The 16,372-nt window shown below is 41.8% G+C and overlaps 1 protein-coding gene across 7 annotated transcripts in view; it reads left to right on the top strand.

Annotated features, from left to right (window-relative positions):
• The window catches only part of myo3a (myosin IIIA), a 39,512-nt gene that overhangs the window by 1,285 nt on the left and 21,855 nt on the right, over positions 1 to 16,372 (top strand). For 2 of the 7 annotated variants that reach the window (XM_058060601.1, XM_058060598.1), the window contains exons 1-9: positions 607 to 920; positions 2,348 to 2,531; positions 2,605 to 2,739; positions 7,929 to 8,033; positions 8,166 to 8,265; positions 12,223 to 12,299; positions 13,916 to 14,061; positions 15,053 to 15,118; positions 16,077 to 16,232. In XM_058060601.1, coding sequence (XP_057916584.1) covers positions 826 to 920; positions 2,348 to 2,531; positions 2,605 to 2,739; positions 7,929 to 8,033; positions 8,166 to 8,265; positions 12,223 to 12,299; positions 13,916 to 14,061; positions 15,053 to 15,118; positions 16,077 to 16,232 — 1,064 coding nt within the window. In that variant the 5' untranslated portion in view covers positions 607 to 825. Of the gene's footprint in view, positions 1 to 398; positions 544 to 605; positions 921 to 2,347; positions 2,532 to 2,604; positions 2,740 to 7,928; positions 8,034 to 8,165; positions 8,266 to 12,222; positions 12,300 to 13,915; positions 14,062 to 15,052; positions 15,119 to 16,076; positions 16,233 to 16,372 lie in introns of those variants that run through there. The other 5 variants (XM_058060603.1, XM_058060600.1, XM_058060602.1 and 2 more) reach the window with 5 other exon arrangements.

The following is a 16,372-nucleotide window of genomic DNA, read 5'->3' as shown; positions in this document are numbered from 1 at the left end:
ACACAAATCCTTTGGAATAGTGGAGGTGTCCTTCGGTTTCATGTGTCTCACAGCAGCTGTCGCATGCACACGACAATGATACATAATTGAACATGCGCCTGCACCAAAAGGTGTCTAATTGCTGGCCGATCAGATTCTCTGCTAAGTAAAAATTATGTCATTCTCACTGTGTCTTGCTCCGCCTCCTAAATTCCAGCAGAATGCCAAATTTGCGGGCCTCACTCGAAAGTCAACACGCTCATCAAATAGTTTATTTAGTATAAAACGTTGCCTAAAACCTGTGCTACAGTGAGCCTCCCTAACCAGCTTTCCCATGGGAATGAATGGTCGTCTATATGAGGAAAGGCTCATGCTGCAACAGTGGCTAATTCCCGCTAATCCCAGCCGCGGCTCCAGAAAGCAGCCCCAGTGCTGCTTTTTTTTTTTTTTTTTTTCTTTTCCCAATAGTGGCCTTGGGAGTCAGTTTAACTCACACTCCCGGACGGGCCGTCAAATCAGGAATGGACTCGCTGTTTGTCGGAAAGGTCCTATGTAGAGAACAATGTAAGTGCTACTCTTCATTTTATGGCTTTGTAGCTGAGTTGAGGACTTACATGCAGCTTTAGGTGTCCTTGATTTGAATTGTCTCACTTATGTCTGTGATAAAGTGACAACAGCCAGCAAATGAACAGTAATCAATGAGCCTGAATGCATCATGGAGATCCTATTCCATCTCATAAGCATTGGCTGCTCGCTTTAATGACGTTGACCTCATCAGTATCCTAGAGTAGAGTATAGAATTTGATGTTTGCACTCTTGTGCTTTTTAGAATGATAACATAAAAACATGGAATCGTGTCACCCCCAAAACCTCCTACGCCAACCCCCAACTGTGCCGCTGCTTGGGGATTATCCCGCTATTCACGGCCGATGTGCTTCCAGGTTAATTCCCAAACACACCAGCATGAGAACATGCAAGGACAACTTTACTATTCATTTGTTCTGCTCCATATCTTGTTAGCTTGTGTCAATGTGGTTGGTTAATAACACTCACATGCAGTCAGGGGTGGCATGAAAAATAATAGTTCAAATACTGGGCAGGAATGTCTGTTAGCTTAAATGAGTGGAGCTAAGCCTGCAGTCTGAATGCATTCCCCTCAGTTGAATGGGGATTTCTGTTTGTCAACTCATTGCCAATGTAATGCTTGCAAAAACATTTATTATACAACATGACCTTCTGCAGACCGTGCAATGCCTTTTCGTGTGCCATCATTATTGTTGCCAGTCGGACTATAAAATACAGAAAAATGTTAAATGCTGTAGAAGGGCTGTGCTGAGTGTTTAGGGGACCTGATCAATTCCACTTTCAGCCATCTCTGTGTGGAGTTTGCATGTTGGGTTGGCATGGGTTTCCTCCCACATTCCAAAAACATGCTAGGTTAATTAGCGACTCCAAATTGTCCATAGGTATGAATGTGAGTGTGAATGGTTGTTTGTCTATATGTGCCCTGTGATTGGCTGGCGACCAGTCCAGGGTGTACCCCGCCTCTCGCCCGAAGACAGCTGGGATAGGCTCCAGCACCCCCCGCGACCCTCGTGAGGAAAAAGCGGTAGAAAATGAATGAATGAATATAGCAGTCACTAAAGTCATCATACAGCAACTTCACACTCAAATATACAAACATGTACCAATATGAATATTTAAAAAAACAACTTAAAAGTTTTCCCATACTGTATTGCATCTGAGCAACACATTCATTGGGGTGCTGCAATGACGTTAGCCCCTCTCTGGGCTCCTCAAATAAAGACACACATCATCAAAAGTATAAGATGCAGATGTATTTACTATACTAAAACGGTCTGAAAGTTTCATGAATGTTAAGGAATGTTTCCTCCCACATTCCAAAAACATGCTAGGTTAATTGGCGACTCCAAATTGTCCATAGGTATGAATGTGAGTGTGAATGGTTGTTTGTCTATATGTGCCCTGTGATTGGCTGGCGACCAGTCCAGAGTGTACCCCGCCTCTCGCATGAAGACAGCTGGGATAGGCTCCAGCACCCCTGCAACCCTCATGAGGAAAAGCGGTGGATAATGAATGAATGAATATGAGTGGTTAGCATGTTGGCAACATAGTCACAAGATTGGGAAGACCTGGGTTTGATTCTCAGAGAGAAGGATAGCACTTCTCCTCACTTGGGTCATAGTTAGTGGCCTAGTATGCATGTACTTCATATACAGATGAAATATAAGTCCACAAATATTTTTACATGTCTATATGAAATTGAATTTTAAATCAATTTTTGCCTCACCAGCCATGAACAGCACAACACGTCACTGATTAAGAATACTTTTACATTTTTCCGCAGGAGAACGCTCCTCAAAATGTTTCCACAGTCTGGGAAATCAATAGTCTTTGACAACTTTCCCGATCCCACCGACACCTGGGAGATCATCGAGACGATCGGGAAGGGGACCTACGGAAAAGTCTACAAGGTGCTCAACAAAGTGGACGGAAGTAAAGCAGCAGTGAAGATACTGGATCCTATTCACGTGAGTGTGACGTGGCAAATATTGGACCCAAAAAAAAAAAAAAGTCCTTTTCAACTTTATTGTTCTTTTGCAGGATATTGACGAAGAGATCGAGGCAGAGTACAACATCCTTAAGGCTCTCTCGGACCACTCCAATGTGGTCAAGTTCTACGGGATGTATTACAAGAAGGATGTCAAATGCGGCGATCAGTTGTGGCTCGTGCTGGAGGTAAGAATCTCTCGTTTTAGATTTTAGAGCATCGGTCTCAAACTCGCAGCCCGCGGGCCAAATGCAGCCCGCAAGACGCTAGTTTGAGGCCCCCCGCCTTGATACCAAAGTTTAATGTTGAAATGACAGCTTAAAGCTGTGTGTACACCGGACACAATTAACATGATTTTGCCCCGCCCATACTGTTACCCTGCCCTGTTTTGCTTTGGATTAGCAATGAAGCTAAAGGCTTCTGACGCTAGGGTACAAATAAATGCAGGAAATGATTTGGAATAAAACGGAAAATACACGTCAAGAAAAAGCATCTCATCAAACATGTTAAAGTTATGATGCTGCTACCAGATGGAACTGAGTACGATGCTAACTTGCTAATTGGGTCAAATTATGAAGTTTCATTAATGTTCATGTTAAAGGTTAAATAACTGTTAATACTGTACATTTGAATCTGAAAAAAATAATTTCTCTACCAACTGTATGTGGCTTCTTATGTTTTTATTATTATTTTACTTATTTATTACTGATTTATTTATTTATTGTCTTTATTCTTAATTTTTGTATTTTTTTTATCTTATTTTGTGTATAGAAAAATAAAAATTAAGATATTTGAGAACAGTGGAACAGTTTTATCAGATATTTTGGTGTGGAAAACCGGAACCAAGGTACTGAAAAAGTGTAGGGTATAGCAGAAGCAAAAGCATTGAAGATAGTTTTTTTTCCCCCCAGTTTTTAATAAATGCGTTTTGGGCTTTTTTTTTTTTTTTTGAAAACCTAATGCGGCCCGGCTTCACCCAGAACCTATCTCCGGTGGCCCCCAGGTAAATTGAGTTTGAGACCCCTGTTTTAGAGCATGCTAGTTCACGGTGACCTTTATCAAGATCTGCGCCAAAATCAATTTAAACATCTAAAAGTTTATATTGTGCATATTAATTACATTTACGACCATAGCAATTCCATTATGTCTTAGTTGCTCATGTTACTGAATGAGAAGGTGTCCCCGGTATAGTCAAAAGCCCAGTTACCCATGTGACCCATAGCCTCGGGGTCACACAGCCTGCGCCCTCGGTTGACATTTCCTTGATGGCGTGCAGACAAAGCGTGCACGCGTGCAAGATTAAAGGTCCGATTGTTCTTTGCTCCGCGTCTGGCCAACAGTGGTTAAATCTGGCTGCAGATTATGTAACTGTAAACCAGGCATGGTGTGTGTGTGTGTGTGTGTGTGTGTGCAAAGTTTACCTGCAGGCCACCTGGGGGATTTGTTTTCAAGCCAGTTGGCATCATGGGCGTGTTTGGGAAGGGGAAAGGCGGGCAGCTCGTGTGTCACCGGGCTCCCTGCTGAGAGGAGCAGAGTGAGGATTTCTGCGTCCAAGACCTGTCGCGGCCAATTAGATGATACACCTCCCAGATTAGAAGCCCCCGCATGGCCCGCTTTCTGCTCCAGAACACGTAAACTTCAACACAATATGTCAACCGGCCCACCTCATGTTTGCCGTTTATGTAAAAGTTCAAGGTGGGGAGGGGGTGAGAAGAGACTTACCTCCTGCCCCCCCCACGCACACACACGTCTTCATCTCTCATATTTCATCTCCTGCTGTGGCGCCGGTGAAATGTCAAACCTGTAATGGAGGTCAACCTCAGAGCAGAGACGTGTTTGTTGGGCTGGATGTTGCTTTTATTTGCCTTCTTTGTGGTTTGTGTGTGTGTGTGTGTGTGTGTGTGTTGACGCTGTGATAAATAAACCTGCAGACATCTGGTGAGAATGATTGATGGAGGACGTCTGCAAACATGAAGTTACATTTGCGTTCGCATCGCTTGAATTTCAATTAAAGTAGCATATTTAGTGTAGCATATTCAGGCAGGGGTGCCCAAACTTTTTCTAGCAAGGGCTGCATCGAGAAAAATTAATTAATTCATTTTCTACCGTTTGTCCTCACAAGGGTCGCGGGGGTTGCTGGAGCCTATCCCAGCTGTCTTTGGGCGAGAGGCAGGGTGCACCCTGGACTGGTCGCCAGCCAATCACAGGGCACATATAGACAAACAACCATTCACACTCACATTCATACCTATGGACAATTTGGAGTCGCTAATTAACCTAGCATGTTTTTGGAATGTGGGAGGAAGTCAGAGTCCCCGGAGAAAACCCACGCATGGGCAACATGCAAACTCCACACAGAGATGGCCGAGGTGGAATCGAACTCTCCTAGCTATGTATTTTTATTTAATGTTGTATTGATTCATTTTTTTTACATGGTGCCAGTATTAAACGTTCAGACGGTTTTAGTGTAGTAAGTACATCTGCATCTTATACTTTTGATGATGTGTGTCTTTATTTGAGGAGCCCAGAGAGGGGCTAACGTCATTGCAGCACCCCAATGAATGTGTTGGTCAGATGCAATACAGTATTGAAAAACTTTAAAGGAGTTTAAAAAAATAATAATAATATTGGTACATGTTTGTATATTTGAGTGTGAAGTTGCTGTATGATGACTTTAGTGACTGTTATATTGTTATATACAATATTTTTTATACACTATACTGTTATATACAATCACAGGGCACATATAGACAAACAACCATTCACACTCACATTCATACCTATGGACAATTTGGAGTCGCTAATTAACGTAGCATGTTTTTGGAATGTGGGAGGAAACCGAGTACCCGGTCTCTTCTTCTCTAGAATTCATCAATGACCTTCCGACACACTCCATCTTGAAAAACCTTAGCATATTTTGCTTTAAAGGTGGTAGAAAGGTACATGTGTGTGTTTGCATTGCTTTCCTACCTCATTTGCATACTCATTGCCAAACTTTCCCTTGCAAAAGTTTGCAGTGTCTAAGTCTGCTGGTCTAATCCTGTGGCTGAAATGACTAGCAAGTGGCTGAGGCAGTGGTCCAAAGTACATGCACATGGGCTTTAGTGATGATGATGAGGAAGCAGCAAGGTGGTCGCTCTCCATGGATACTGCCCCTCCTTTCCCTTTTTTTTTTTTTTTCTCCCCCCTAAACACTCATCCCGACCCCCCCTCTTCCTGTGCTCTGCTGAGAGGGGGCTGCTCATTAACAAGCTGCATCCTCCACTTTTGTCAGCTTTTGCCTTTTTTGTCACGTGCTCACTCAGGAAGCAGGCCACTTTCATGTGTCCATTGCATGCCAATTTAGCGGGCCGGCAGCTGCAAAGTGCTTCAGAGAAAGCAGAGATGGGGTGGAGGAGGAGACTTTTTTTTTTTATTCTGCAATCAGAAAAGGAAAAGCAAATGATTTACATGTGCATATCAAGGGACGGCTTCCAAGGAAACGTTAAAAGGGGAGGGAAATAACCGGGCTTGGCTTTGATGAGGTGCATCTTCTCCGAGATGCTAAAAGTCACACTGCTAAACGTTTGTTAGATGACAAACCCACTATACGGGGGAAAAAAAACTCAATATCAAATTGTCGCACTAAAACAAACAAATTAAGCTCATTTGTATTTTTTTTTATAAAGACAGCAGTACTGTATTAGTGCATGAAAGATAGATGAGTCAATACTGTTTCATCTTGAACATTTCTTTCATCCACTTGTGCTACCTTGATCAACGCAAAGTTCATTTGCATGACTAAACAAGCACCTGACCTCATTAGTGATGGAGAATATGCTTCTCTGTATTCAATGTGTGCAAACCACCAGTCTTTGAAAGAAACATTTAATTTAGTTCATTTACTATGTCTAATGCCTGGAAAGTTATTAGAACTTTTTTGCAAAAAGTACCAAACCAGTTGAATTTTTTTCCCTCCTATTAGCATGTTGTGGGTGCTGATGCTAATGTTATAACTAAAGATCGACCGATATATCGGGCCGATATTTGCGTTTACTTGGATCGGTATCGGCCGATACACGCGTGGGTTTCGCCGATGTATTTTTCCGCCGCAATATTTTCAGACAGGCATCCTGCCGGGCAGCTTTATGTTGCCGGAGGATCCTGCAACATGACCCTGAATCACAACAAGGGTAGGTTTTCAACTTTTAATTAGCCTCTAACTGTTAAACTTAGTTGAAATATTGGCACAAGGTTGAATATTTATTCCTTTTTAAAATTGATAATGCCGTTTAAATGTGTGTTTTAAGAAAGCTGAATCCTACTGTGTTCGGTGTTTACATTTCAATAAATATTTCTTTAAACTTGAGACCTGTAATATTTGTTATCATTGTCATTTTTTCATGTAAATTGTGGGAGCAAAAGCAGTATTGGGTGTAAAATCGGCCATCGGCTAAGGGTGATGGAAAAAAATCGTTATCGCCATTGGCCCCTTAAAAAACATATAGATCGATTCATAGTTATAACCCCCCAAAATTATTTCTTCTTTGCTGTAGCATTATGCAAAATTTACCAAACCAATGATTTATATTTCGTTTCTATGAAAGTGCCCCGGTGCCACTGATTTAGCTTAGCTTTTCTGATATATTAGCGCCCCAGGGAAGCTATTTTTACCCCCAATAACCTCACTCTGCACATGTATCGGCTAATTATTACGCTTTTGTTCTTCAAGAGCGGGAAAATGAGTGTAATTATAAAAGAACAAGTGTTCAGCCCATAATGAGCTACAACCAAAGTTACCCGTCTAATCAAAAAAATGTTTTGGAGTTTCCCCCCCCCACCCGTCTGGAGCTAAAAAAGATGTTCATTCAAATGCAAAACACGCGCAAGCCGGTGTTGACAAACAAAAACGCGCTCAAATGTAAAATGTTGGCGCTTTCTGCTGCGCTGATTGACATCTCGGAGTGTCTTATTTTCCCTCCACCTTCGGCATGTCCCAAAGAAAAGCTCCAAATGAGGGGTTATTATCGTTGTCAAGGCAACCTAATGGGTAGTTTTCTGTCATTTTACAAGAGGGTTTGTCGTCAACGGTGGAGTCAGACGAGTCAGTCAGTCGATAAACACAGAAACATGGGGAGGAACGGGGGGGCCTCACACTGGCTTTTCATCTTTTTGTATGATGTATATCATAAAAACATGTCACTTTGCAGATAGCTGTCTAATATTTGCCTCGCTTAGTCATCAGATTATTGACGCAGGGAATTTTCCCTTCTGCTTCTAAGCCGATAAGCGGCGAGAATCGTCTGATCAAACCCACCTGATTTTCCCGGGAGATTTTATTTCCTCACATTGTTCCCCCGAATCGCTGACACTTGTTTTTCTTTGTCGTCTTTTATAGCTCTGCAATGGCGGCTCTGTGACGGACCTGGCCAAAGGCATGTTGAAGAGGGGGGAGCGCATGGATGAAGCCATAATTGCCTTCATCCTCCATCAAGCCCTCATGGTGAGGTTTCAATGTGGATCCTCCCTCCTCTAAATAGACTCCATGAATGGAAACAGTTAAAATCATCATTTAAGAGGCAGGTGCTTGTCAAAGCTGTTAACCTCCCCCTCTTCCTTGTCTCACTCTGAAAAGGGTCTCCAGCACCTGCACATAAACAACACCATCCACCGGGATGTCAAGGGCAACAACATCCTGCTGACCACGCATGGCGGCATCAAACTGGTGGACTTTGGTATGCATCTTTGCTCTCTTTTTTGGACCTTCAGGTACATTCAGTAATTTTCTACCGCTTACCCTCACGAGGGAGCCTATCCTAGCCGTCTTCGGGTGAGAGGCGGGGTACACCCTGGACTGGTCGCCAGCCAATCACAGGGCACATATAGACAAACAACCATTCACACTCACACTCATACCTATGGACAATTTGGAGTCGCTAATTAACCTAGCATGTTTTTGGAATGTGGGAGGAAACTGGAGTACCCGGAGAAAACCCATGCAAACTCCACACAGAGATGGCCGAGGGTGGAATCGAACTCTGGTCTCCTAGCTGTGAGGCCTGCGTGCTAACCACTCGAACGCCGTGCAGCCTGCGGAATATTTTCATTCATTGATTTTCTACTGCTTATCCTCACGAGGGTCGCGGGGGTGCTGGAGCCTATCCCAGCTGTCTTCGGGCTATTTGAGGAGCCCAGAGGGGGGCTAACGTCATTGCAGTACCCCAATGAATGTGTTGCTCAGATGCAATACAGTATGAGAACTTTTAAGGATTTTTTTAAAATTCATATTGGTACATGTTTGTATATTTGAGTGTGAAGTTGCTGTATGATGACTTTAGCGACTTTATACACATTTTATACTGTTATATACAATCACAGGGCACATATAGACAAACAACCATTCACACTCGCATTCATACCTATGGACAATTTGGAGTCGCTAATTAACCTAGCATGTTTTTGGAATGTGTGAGGAAACCGGAATCCCATGCAATGCACATGCAAACTCCACACGGAGATGCCTGAGGGTGGAATTGAATTTGGGTCTCCTAGCTGTGAGGCCTGCGTGCTAACCACTCGACCACCGTGCAGCCGCCTTCAGGTACACAATCTACAGAAATTTACCCCTTAATTTGTTGGACTCTGTGGTTAACGTTTCCAGGACTACAAACATGGTGAACATCCTATATGATGGAAGTCCCCAATGACAACAGCAGCCTGTTTATTATAGCTAAAACCTTCTCAGTGTACACAGTTTCTTTTAACCCCCCCCCCCCCCCAACCTTCCTTAACAGTGAAGTGCACATCTAGCTCTTTTATATAGATGGGTAAAGGGGGGGGGGTTAATGTAGTCGTTTAATATGTGAATGTGAAGTTGCTCTTCATCCTGCTCTCAAAGCCTTTTGGAAGAGTCCGTCACACTTCTTTTTTTTTTCAGTGCCATAAATGTAAACAAAAGAGCCACATTATTCATCATGCTAGGTTCCAGAAAGGATGTTTTTGATTCATATGCAAATCAATCAAATTTCCAGATTTAAACTCAATTAACAGAGCAAAACGTCTGACCTTAAACACAGAAATAGTTGGGAACATCCATGTTTTCGTGTCCTCGTCATTGCACCATTCAGCACATATTTATTTGCTTCCTATTAATGGGAGTTTTTCATGGGGAAAAACTGCCACCGCCGTCCAGACGCTATATGAAACGTCCTTCAGCCTCAAGGACGCCCCAATAAGGGGCGGCGCATCCCGGGGGGTGTCTCCTACCTGCCAGGAAAACTGGAAATGGTGCGACATCGATCGCTTGCGAGAGAAGCTGACAATGCTGACACTTATCAGCACCACTGGAGCCGCGTCCAATCACAGCCGCCAGGACATTTCAAGTCAGCAAAGGAGCAAAATACGTGCAGCCCTGACGAAAGCGTTTAAAAAAAAAAAAAAAAAAGTTAGGGTGGGGTGTTGAACTGCGTCACGAAGGGATTAATTTTTTTTTTCTTCCCCTGTGGAGGGGCTCGTGCTACGCAGATAAAACCCCCGCAGTGACTCATCACGCACAAAATAGGAGATGGACTCACTCAGAGCAGCTGAAGGCCATGAATATTCTAATTTACAGTAAAGCTGCATGATGGCGATGTGTACATATTTTTATATTTATATATGAATGACGTGAGGTCCAGCAGACCGTATCGCTTTTTGTAACTAAGGTGTTTGTGTGTTTTCATGCTCGTGTGACGGTTTGAAGAAGAGTGGGTGGATGCCATGAAGCTGTGTGGTTAACATCCTCCTAATCCCCTTAAATGTTTGACACGGTACCATAATCTTCCTCAGTGTGTTGCCTTCATGAGTAATGACTAACAAGATGAGTCAAGTCGTCTCCAAAGAACATTTGAGCACCGGCATCATCGCTTTCATGAATTGTAACTCAAAATAGTTTTTGTATGATTTGTTTTTTTTGATGAAAATATTAGCACGCTGGCCTCACAGCTAGGAGACCCAAGTTCAATTCCACCCTCTGGAATCTCTGTGTGGAGTTTGCATGTTCTCCCCGGTTTTTTTCCGTGTACTCCGGTTTCCTCCCACATTCCAAAAACATGCTAGGTTAATTGGCGACTCCAAATTGTCCATAGGTATGAATGTGAGTGTGAATGGTTGTTTGTCTATATGTGCCCTGTGATTGTGTATAACAGTATAGTGTATAAAAATATTGTGTGTATAACAATATAAGTCACTAAAGTCATCATACAGATATAATACGATCCAATATACAAACATGTACCAATATGAATATAAAAAAACTCCTTAAAAGTTTTCCCATACTGTATTGCATCTGAGCAACGCATTCATTGGGGTGCTGCAATGACGTTAGCCCCTCTCTGGGCTCCTCAAAAAAAGACACACATCATCAAAAGTATAAGATGCAGATGTATTTACTACACTAAAACGTTCCAAAAACATGCTAGGTTAAATAGCGACTCCAAATTGTCCATAGGTATGAATGTGAGTGTGAATGGTTGTTTGTCTATATGTGCCCTGTGATTGGCTGGCCACCAGTCCAGGGTGTACCCCGCCTCTCGCCCGAAGACAGCTGGGATAGGCTCCAGCACCCTCTGTGACTCTCGTGAGGATAAGCGGTAGAAAATGAATGAATGAATGAAAATATTACACAAGCTGCACGGCGTTGAGTGGTTAGCACGCAGGCCTCACAGTTAGGAGATCCAAATTCGATTCCACCCTCGGCCATCTCTGTGTGGAGTTTGCATGTTCTCCCCATGCATGTGTGGGTTTTCGCTCCGGGTTTCCTCCCACATTCCAAAAACATGCTAGGTTAATTAGCGACTCCAAATTGTCCATAGGTATGAATGAGAGTGTGAATGGTTGTTTGTCTATATGTGCCCTGTGATTGGCTGGCCACCAGTCCAGGGTGTATCCCGCCTCTCGCCCGAAGACAGCTGGGATAGGCTCCAGCACCCTCGTGAGGACAAGCAGTAGAAAACTAATGTACAGCATATGCCCTGTACTGTAACGTGTTTTGTGTTAACTTGTAACTGTTACGCAATAAACACATCCTGTGTTGGACCTGATACACCTCTCTACCGTACCAAAAATTCCGATTACTAATACATGTATGGTTCCATCCCTAGAGACTAGGTTAGCTTTGTTCTTATACTGTATACAATCTTCTGTCATTTTTTTCCCCTCTGTTGAGCCCTTCCTGATGCATATATATATATATATATATATATATATATATATATATATATATATATATATATATATATATATATATATATATATATATATATATTATATATATATATTATATATATAATATATATATATATTATATATATTATATATATAATATATATATATATAATATATATATAATATCTATATATATAATATCTATATCTATGTCATTTGCACTTGAATCAGAAAACAGTCCACAATGCTGCAGCTTGAGCTGAGCCAGCTCTTGTGCTCGTCACGTAACGCTGATTTGTCTGGACTCAACTCAAGTCACATGTCAACATACGCACGCATTTTATTTCAGATGTTTGTTCCTGTTCTGTGCGATTTAAATCAAATTCTCCACCATGACAAGAGAGATGCATACTCCCTGTTGCCATAGTGACTGATTTTTTTTTTTGCTCCCATAAGTGACATACGTATGTGTGTTGTTTTCCTTGCAGGTGTTTCGGCCCAGCTGACAAACACCCGCTTGAGAAGGAACACCTCGGTGGGAACGCCCTTCTGGATGGCGCCAGAGGTGCGTGCCGTGCCGTGCCTTTCCTTTTCCGCCACATTAGCCTGGAGCACATCCCAGTGGGCCGCTGTTAATAATCGTCAAGTGATAAGGCACTCTCATCATCACTCTTCACTCGCTTAATCAAGCCCGGGCAGCTTAAACTGGCTTTTTTTTTATATATATATACCTGAATTACACAGAAGCAGTCACACTTTCTGACCCTGCGGTTTTATGGCAGGTTCAATGACTGAAGCTTTGCTAAATTGTCTTCTTAAGCACGCGTTATACTGCGTCTGAGTTTAGCTCTCCAGCCATGTCCAAAAGGCATTTTTAAATTGCTCTATATAATTTTAACTTGCACTAAAACGATGCTTCAGGATTATGCGATGCTACTCAAACGATTCAGTTGCTCACTATTTCGTCTTAGGTTGCAAAGTGGTATTATAATTCATGCTGGGCTACATCAAATTCTTAATCTCAGAAACATATTTATTATCAACAAATGTTACAAGGGATAACGTCTTGTGGCGAATGTCGAGGTTTATTTGGCCTGTGTAACTTTTAATCTTGCTGTAAGCCCAGTCAACAACATTTAATAAGCTTAATTTGGAACAGTAGTTACGTAATGTTTGATTACGGTGCGTTCACTGCACAAATTCTCACATTTTGAGGCTATTTAATCCATATCTACTTATGTGTCTGCTGGGTTGTATTTGGTAATGCGTTTTTGTGCTTGCTTGTAAACAATTAAAGCAGGGGTCTCAAACTCAATTTACTTGGGGGCCACTGGAGCTAGGGTCTGGGTGAGACTGGGCCACATCAGGTTTTCCAAAAAAAAACAAAAAAAAAAACATGCATTAATTAAAAACAGAAAAATATACAAACTTTTTCAGTGCTTTGGTTCCGATTTTCTACAATAAAAGCTCTGATAAAACATTCCACTGTTCTCAAATATCTTACTTTTTATTTTTCTGCACAAAATAAGATGAAAAATAAACAAATCAAGAATAAAGAAATCAATCAATCAGTAATAAATAAATAAAACAATAATAATAAAACACCAAATAATAAAAACTTAAGAAACCACATATAGTTGGTGGGTAGACAAATAATTTTTTTCAGATTAAAATTAACAAAGCATTATTGGAGCCATGACATTAGAGTAGACATGACAAAACACGACTATAGTCACATTTATACTCTTTTTATTTACAACATATTGCGCAACTGCAGGGTCTTGAGACACATGCTAACTCGCAAACTAGAGATCTAGCGACCTAAACAGTAGCCTCAAAGTTATTTCCTTTAAACTTAAAAAGCCAAAAACTTACCACTTCCACACGGATAGGGAGGACAACTATTGACAGTTATTTAACCTTTAACATGAACATTAATCAAACGTAATAATTTTTTCTGGGTACATGATACCATACAGCATCCAACATTAAACTTTCATATCAAGGCGGGGGCCTCAAACTAGTGTCCTGCGGGCCACATTTGGCCCGTGGGCCGCGTGTTTGAGACCCCTGAGTTAAAGGCTTGTTGGGCCTAATATGACAATGATAATACGATATTATCATTGTCAATATCATCATCATTATTATTAATATGATAATAAGTCATGCATTTCGTTTTAGGTGATTGCATGTGAGCAGCAGTTGGATTCTACCTACGACGCCCGCTGCGACGTCTGGTCCCTGGGCATCACCGCCATTGAGCTGGGCGATGGAGACCCGCCCCTCTCTGAGCTCCATCCAATGAGAGCCCTCTTCAAAATACCCAGGTGAGCGTCTCTTGCACGTGGCCGCCATAGTAGCGAAATACCTGATTTGTACTTGAAGTGTCCTGCGTTTCTGTACAAGTGGAGGGGGAAATATGGACGAGTGTGTGTGATTTGTGGGCTGTTTTGTACCGTCCTCCTGTGTGTGTGAGAGCCACATAAGCACTTTACTGTCACTGTCAGTTTAACAGTGCAGCACTTTGTCACGTCTCACACACACACACACACACACACACACACTGCGTTGGCTGTGGGGCTCATGCATGTCACGCAGCTTTTCCTGGAATTTGTGTGACTGCTGCAGCAGACCTTCAGGCTTCACTCGTCATTTCTCTGGTTTTTTATTTCATCCGGCCTCATCACAGGCGCACTCGAGGCATTAATCCCACCACCAACACCCGTCCTGCGTAATTTAGACATGCAAAAAAAAAAAAAAAAAAATTGCTTAGTTTGATTGACACTGTCAGAACGGTCTTTGAATAAACAATATGGGTTCAATTCTAAAGCTTGCAAGGACACTTCTTCACTTGAAGCTTTTAGCCCTAATGATGTACAACATTAGAGTGTTTTGATTGTGTTCTGCATGCTGTAAAAAAAAAAAAAAAAAAAAGTGAATTAATTACAGAGTGGGGGCTAAAAAAAAAAAAAGATGGGCTGCATAATTTCAGCTGCTGGTCGTGCGTTTGTCATTCAGATAAGAGGCGAGCTTTTAAGCACTCGCCGTGTCTGACGTCTACATTGGACATGTTCTGTGATAAATACAAAGCAGCACGTCCTCTCATTAGGCCAATTTATCGCCCCTAACAGCCTAGCTAAAAGAAGGTCCCCCGGTGCATTAGGACGTCCCCTGCACTCTTGTAAGGCGGACAAAGACATAGGGGCAAACAAACCTTGGTGGAGATGATAAATGTACGTAATTGCTTCACAGGTGCCAGTGTGACTTTGACAAAAATTAGCCTCTAATCATGCCTCGTTTTTCCATTTATTTTGACAGAAACCCTCCGCCTACACTGCAGCAGCCGGAGTTGTGGTCCGGCGACTTTAACGACTTCATCTGCAAGTGAGTGCTCCAAATATTAACAGTAATCCCAGTTTTTTTTTTTGCCACTTTTCTACTCTATTCTTTCTTTTTCTCTTTTTATTCAGATTAAGATTAAGATATGCCTTTATTCGTCCCTCAGTGGGGAAATTTGTATTGCACAGCAGCAAGAGTACAGAGTCAGTTAAGCAGTACAAAATACACAATATAGAAAAATAAACAATATAAACAACCCAAGTATTAACAAAATAAACATTTTTTTCCCCAGAGTTATATACAAATACAGTATGTAGATACAGTAAACCTCGGATATATCGGATTCAATTGTTCCCACTGGTTTTGTCCGATATAAGCGAAATCCGTTATATGCGTATACCGGAAAATGTCAGTTTTACGCATATATCGGATTTATATCCGGTATATGCGTAAATCGGATTTTATCCGTTATAAAAAGGCACTTCCTTGACTATGTTTCCAATGTACCTGGACTGGGCAATGAAAATGAGAATTTAACTTTATTGGACTCTGAGCATAACAAATTGTTAATTAAGCTAGGCCCTGTTACGCCCGTCAGGCCTACGTTATTTCCAATAGTGAGGTTAAGATCTCATTCACTGCTGTGCTAGTATTATTGACGTCACTCACTTTTATATTTGTCCTAAATCTGGAGCCAGGAGAAAGACAATAGCCAGTGACATCAACAAGATTAGCATAACGATGTGGCCATCCGATATATGCGAGGGAAATGCATTGGAACGGGACTGGAGATTTTGTCCGAAATAGGCGAAATTCGTTATAAAAAATCCAATATATGCAATGAATTTTTATTGGAAATGCATTACAGAAAAATCGGTTCTTTTTTATCTGTCCGTTGTGAGCGAATTTCCGATATATCAGAGTCCGATATATCCGAGGTTTACTGTAATATGAAACGAGATGAGATATATGACCAGTCTATATACACTGAGATCTTGTTCAGGTGTCTCATCAAGGATTTTGAGCTGAGACCAAACGTGTTGGACCTCCTCCAGCACATCTTCATTAAGCAGACCGTCGGCAGAGAGAAAGTGCTGCAGAAACAACTGATTGAACTCATTGATCTCAACCAGCAAATAGGAGTCATTGAAAAGACGAGGTAGTACACACTGTTTGTATTTCGTACTTCATCTTCAGGCACGTTTTCCCATATCTAAACTCCTTTCAAACCTTAAAAAAATACAACAAATTCCCCTGAAAATGAATCTCGTTCCAGCAGGCTGTATAGCCATAAAGTGT

Source organism: Doryrhamphus excisus, chromosome 21, assembly GCF_030265055.1.
Source record: "Doryrhamphus excisus isolate RoL2022-K1 chromosome 21, RoL_Dexc_1.0, whole genome shotgun sequence".
Taxonomy (NCBI): Eukaryota; Metazoa; Chordata; class Actinopteri; order Syngnathiformes; family Syngnathidae; genus Doryrhamphus; species Doryrhamphus excisus.
The sequence above is the reverse complement of the archived record's forward strand: the minus strand, read 5'-3'. Positions and strand labels throughout refer to the sequence as shown.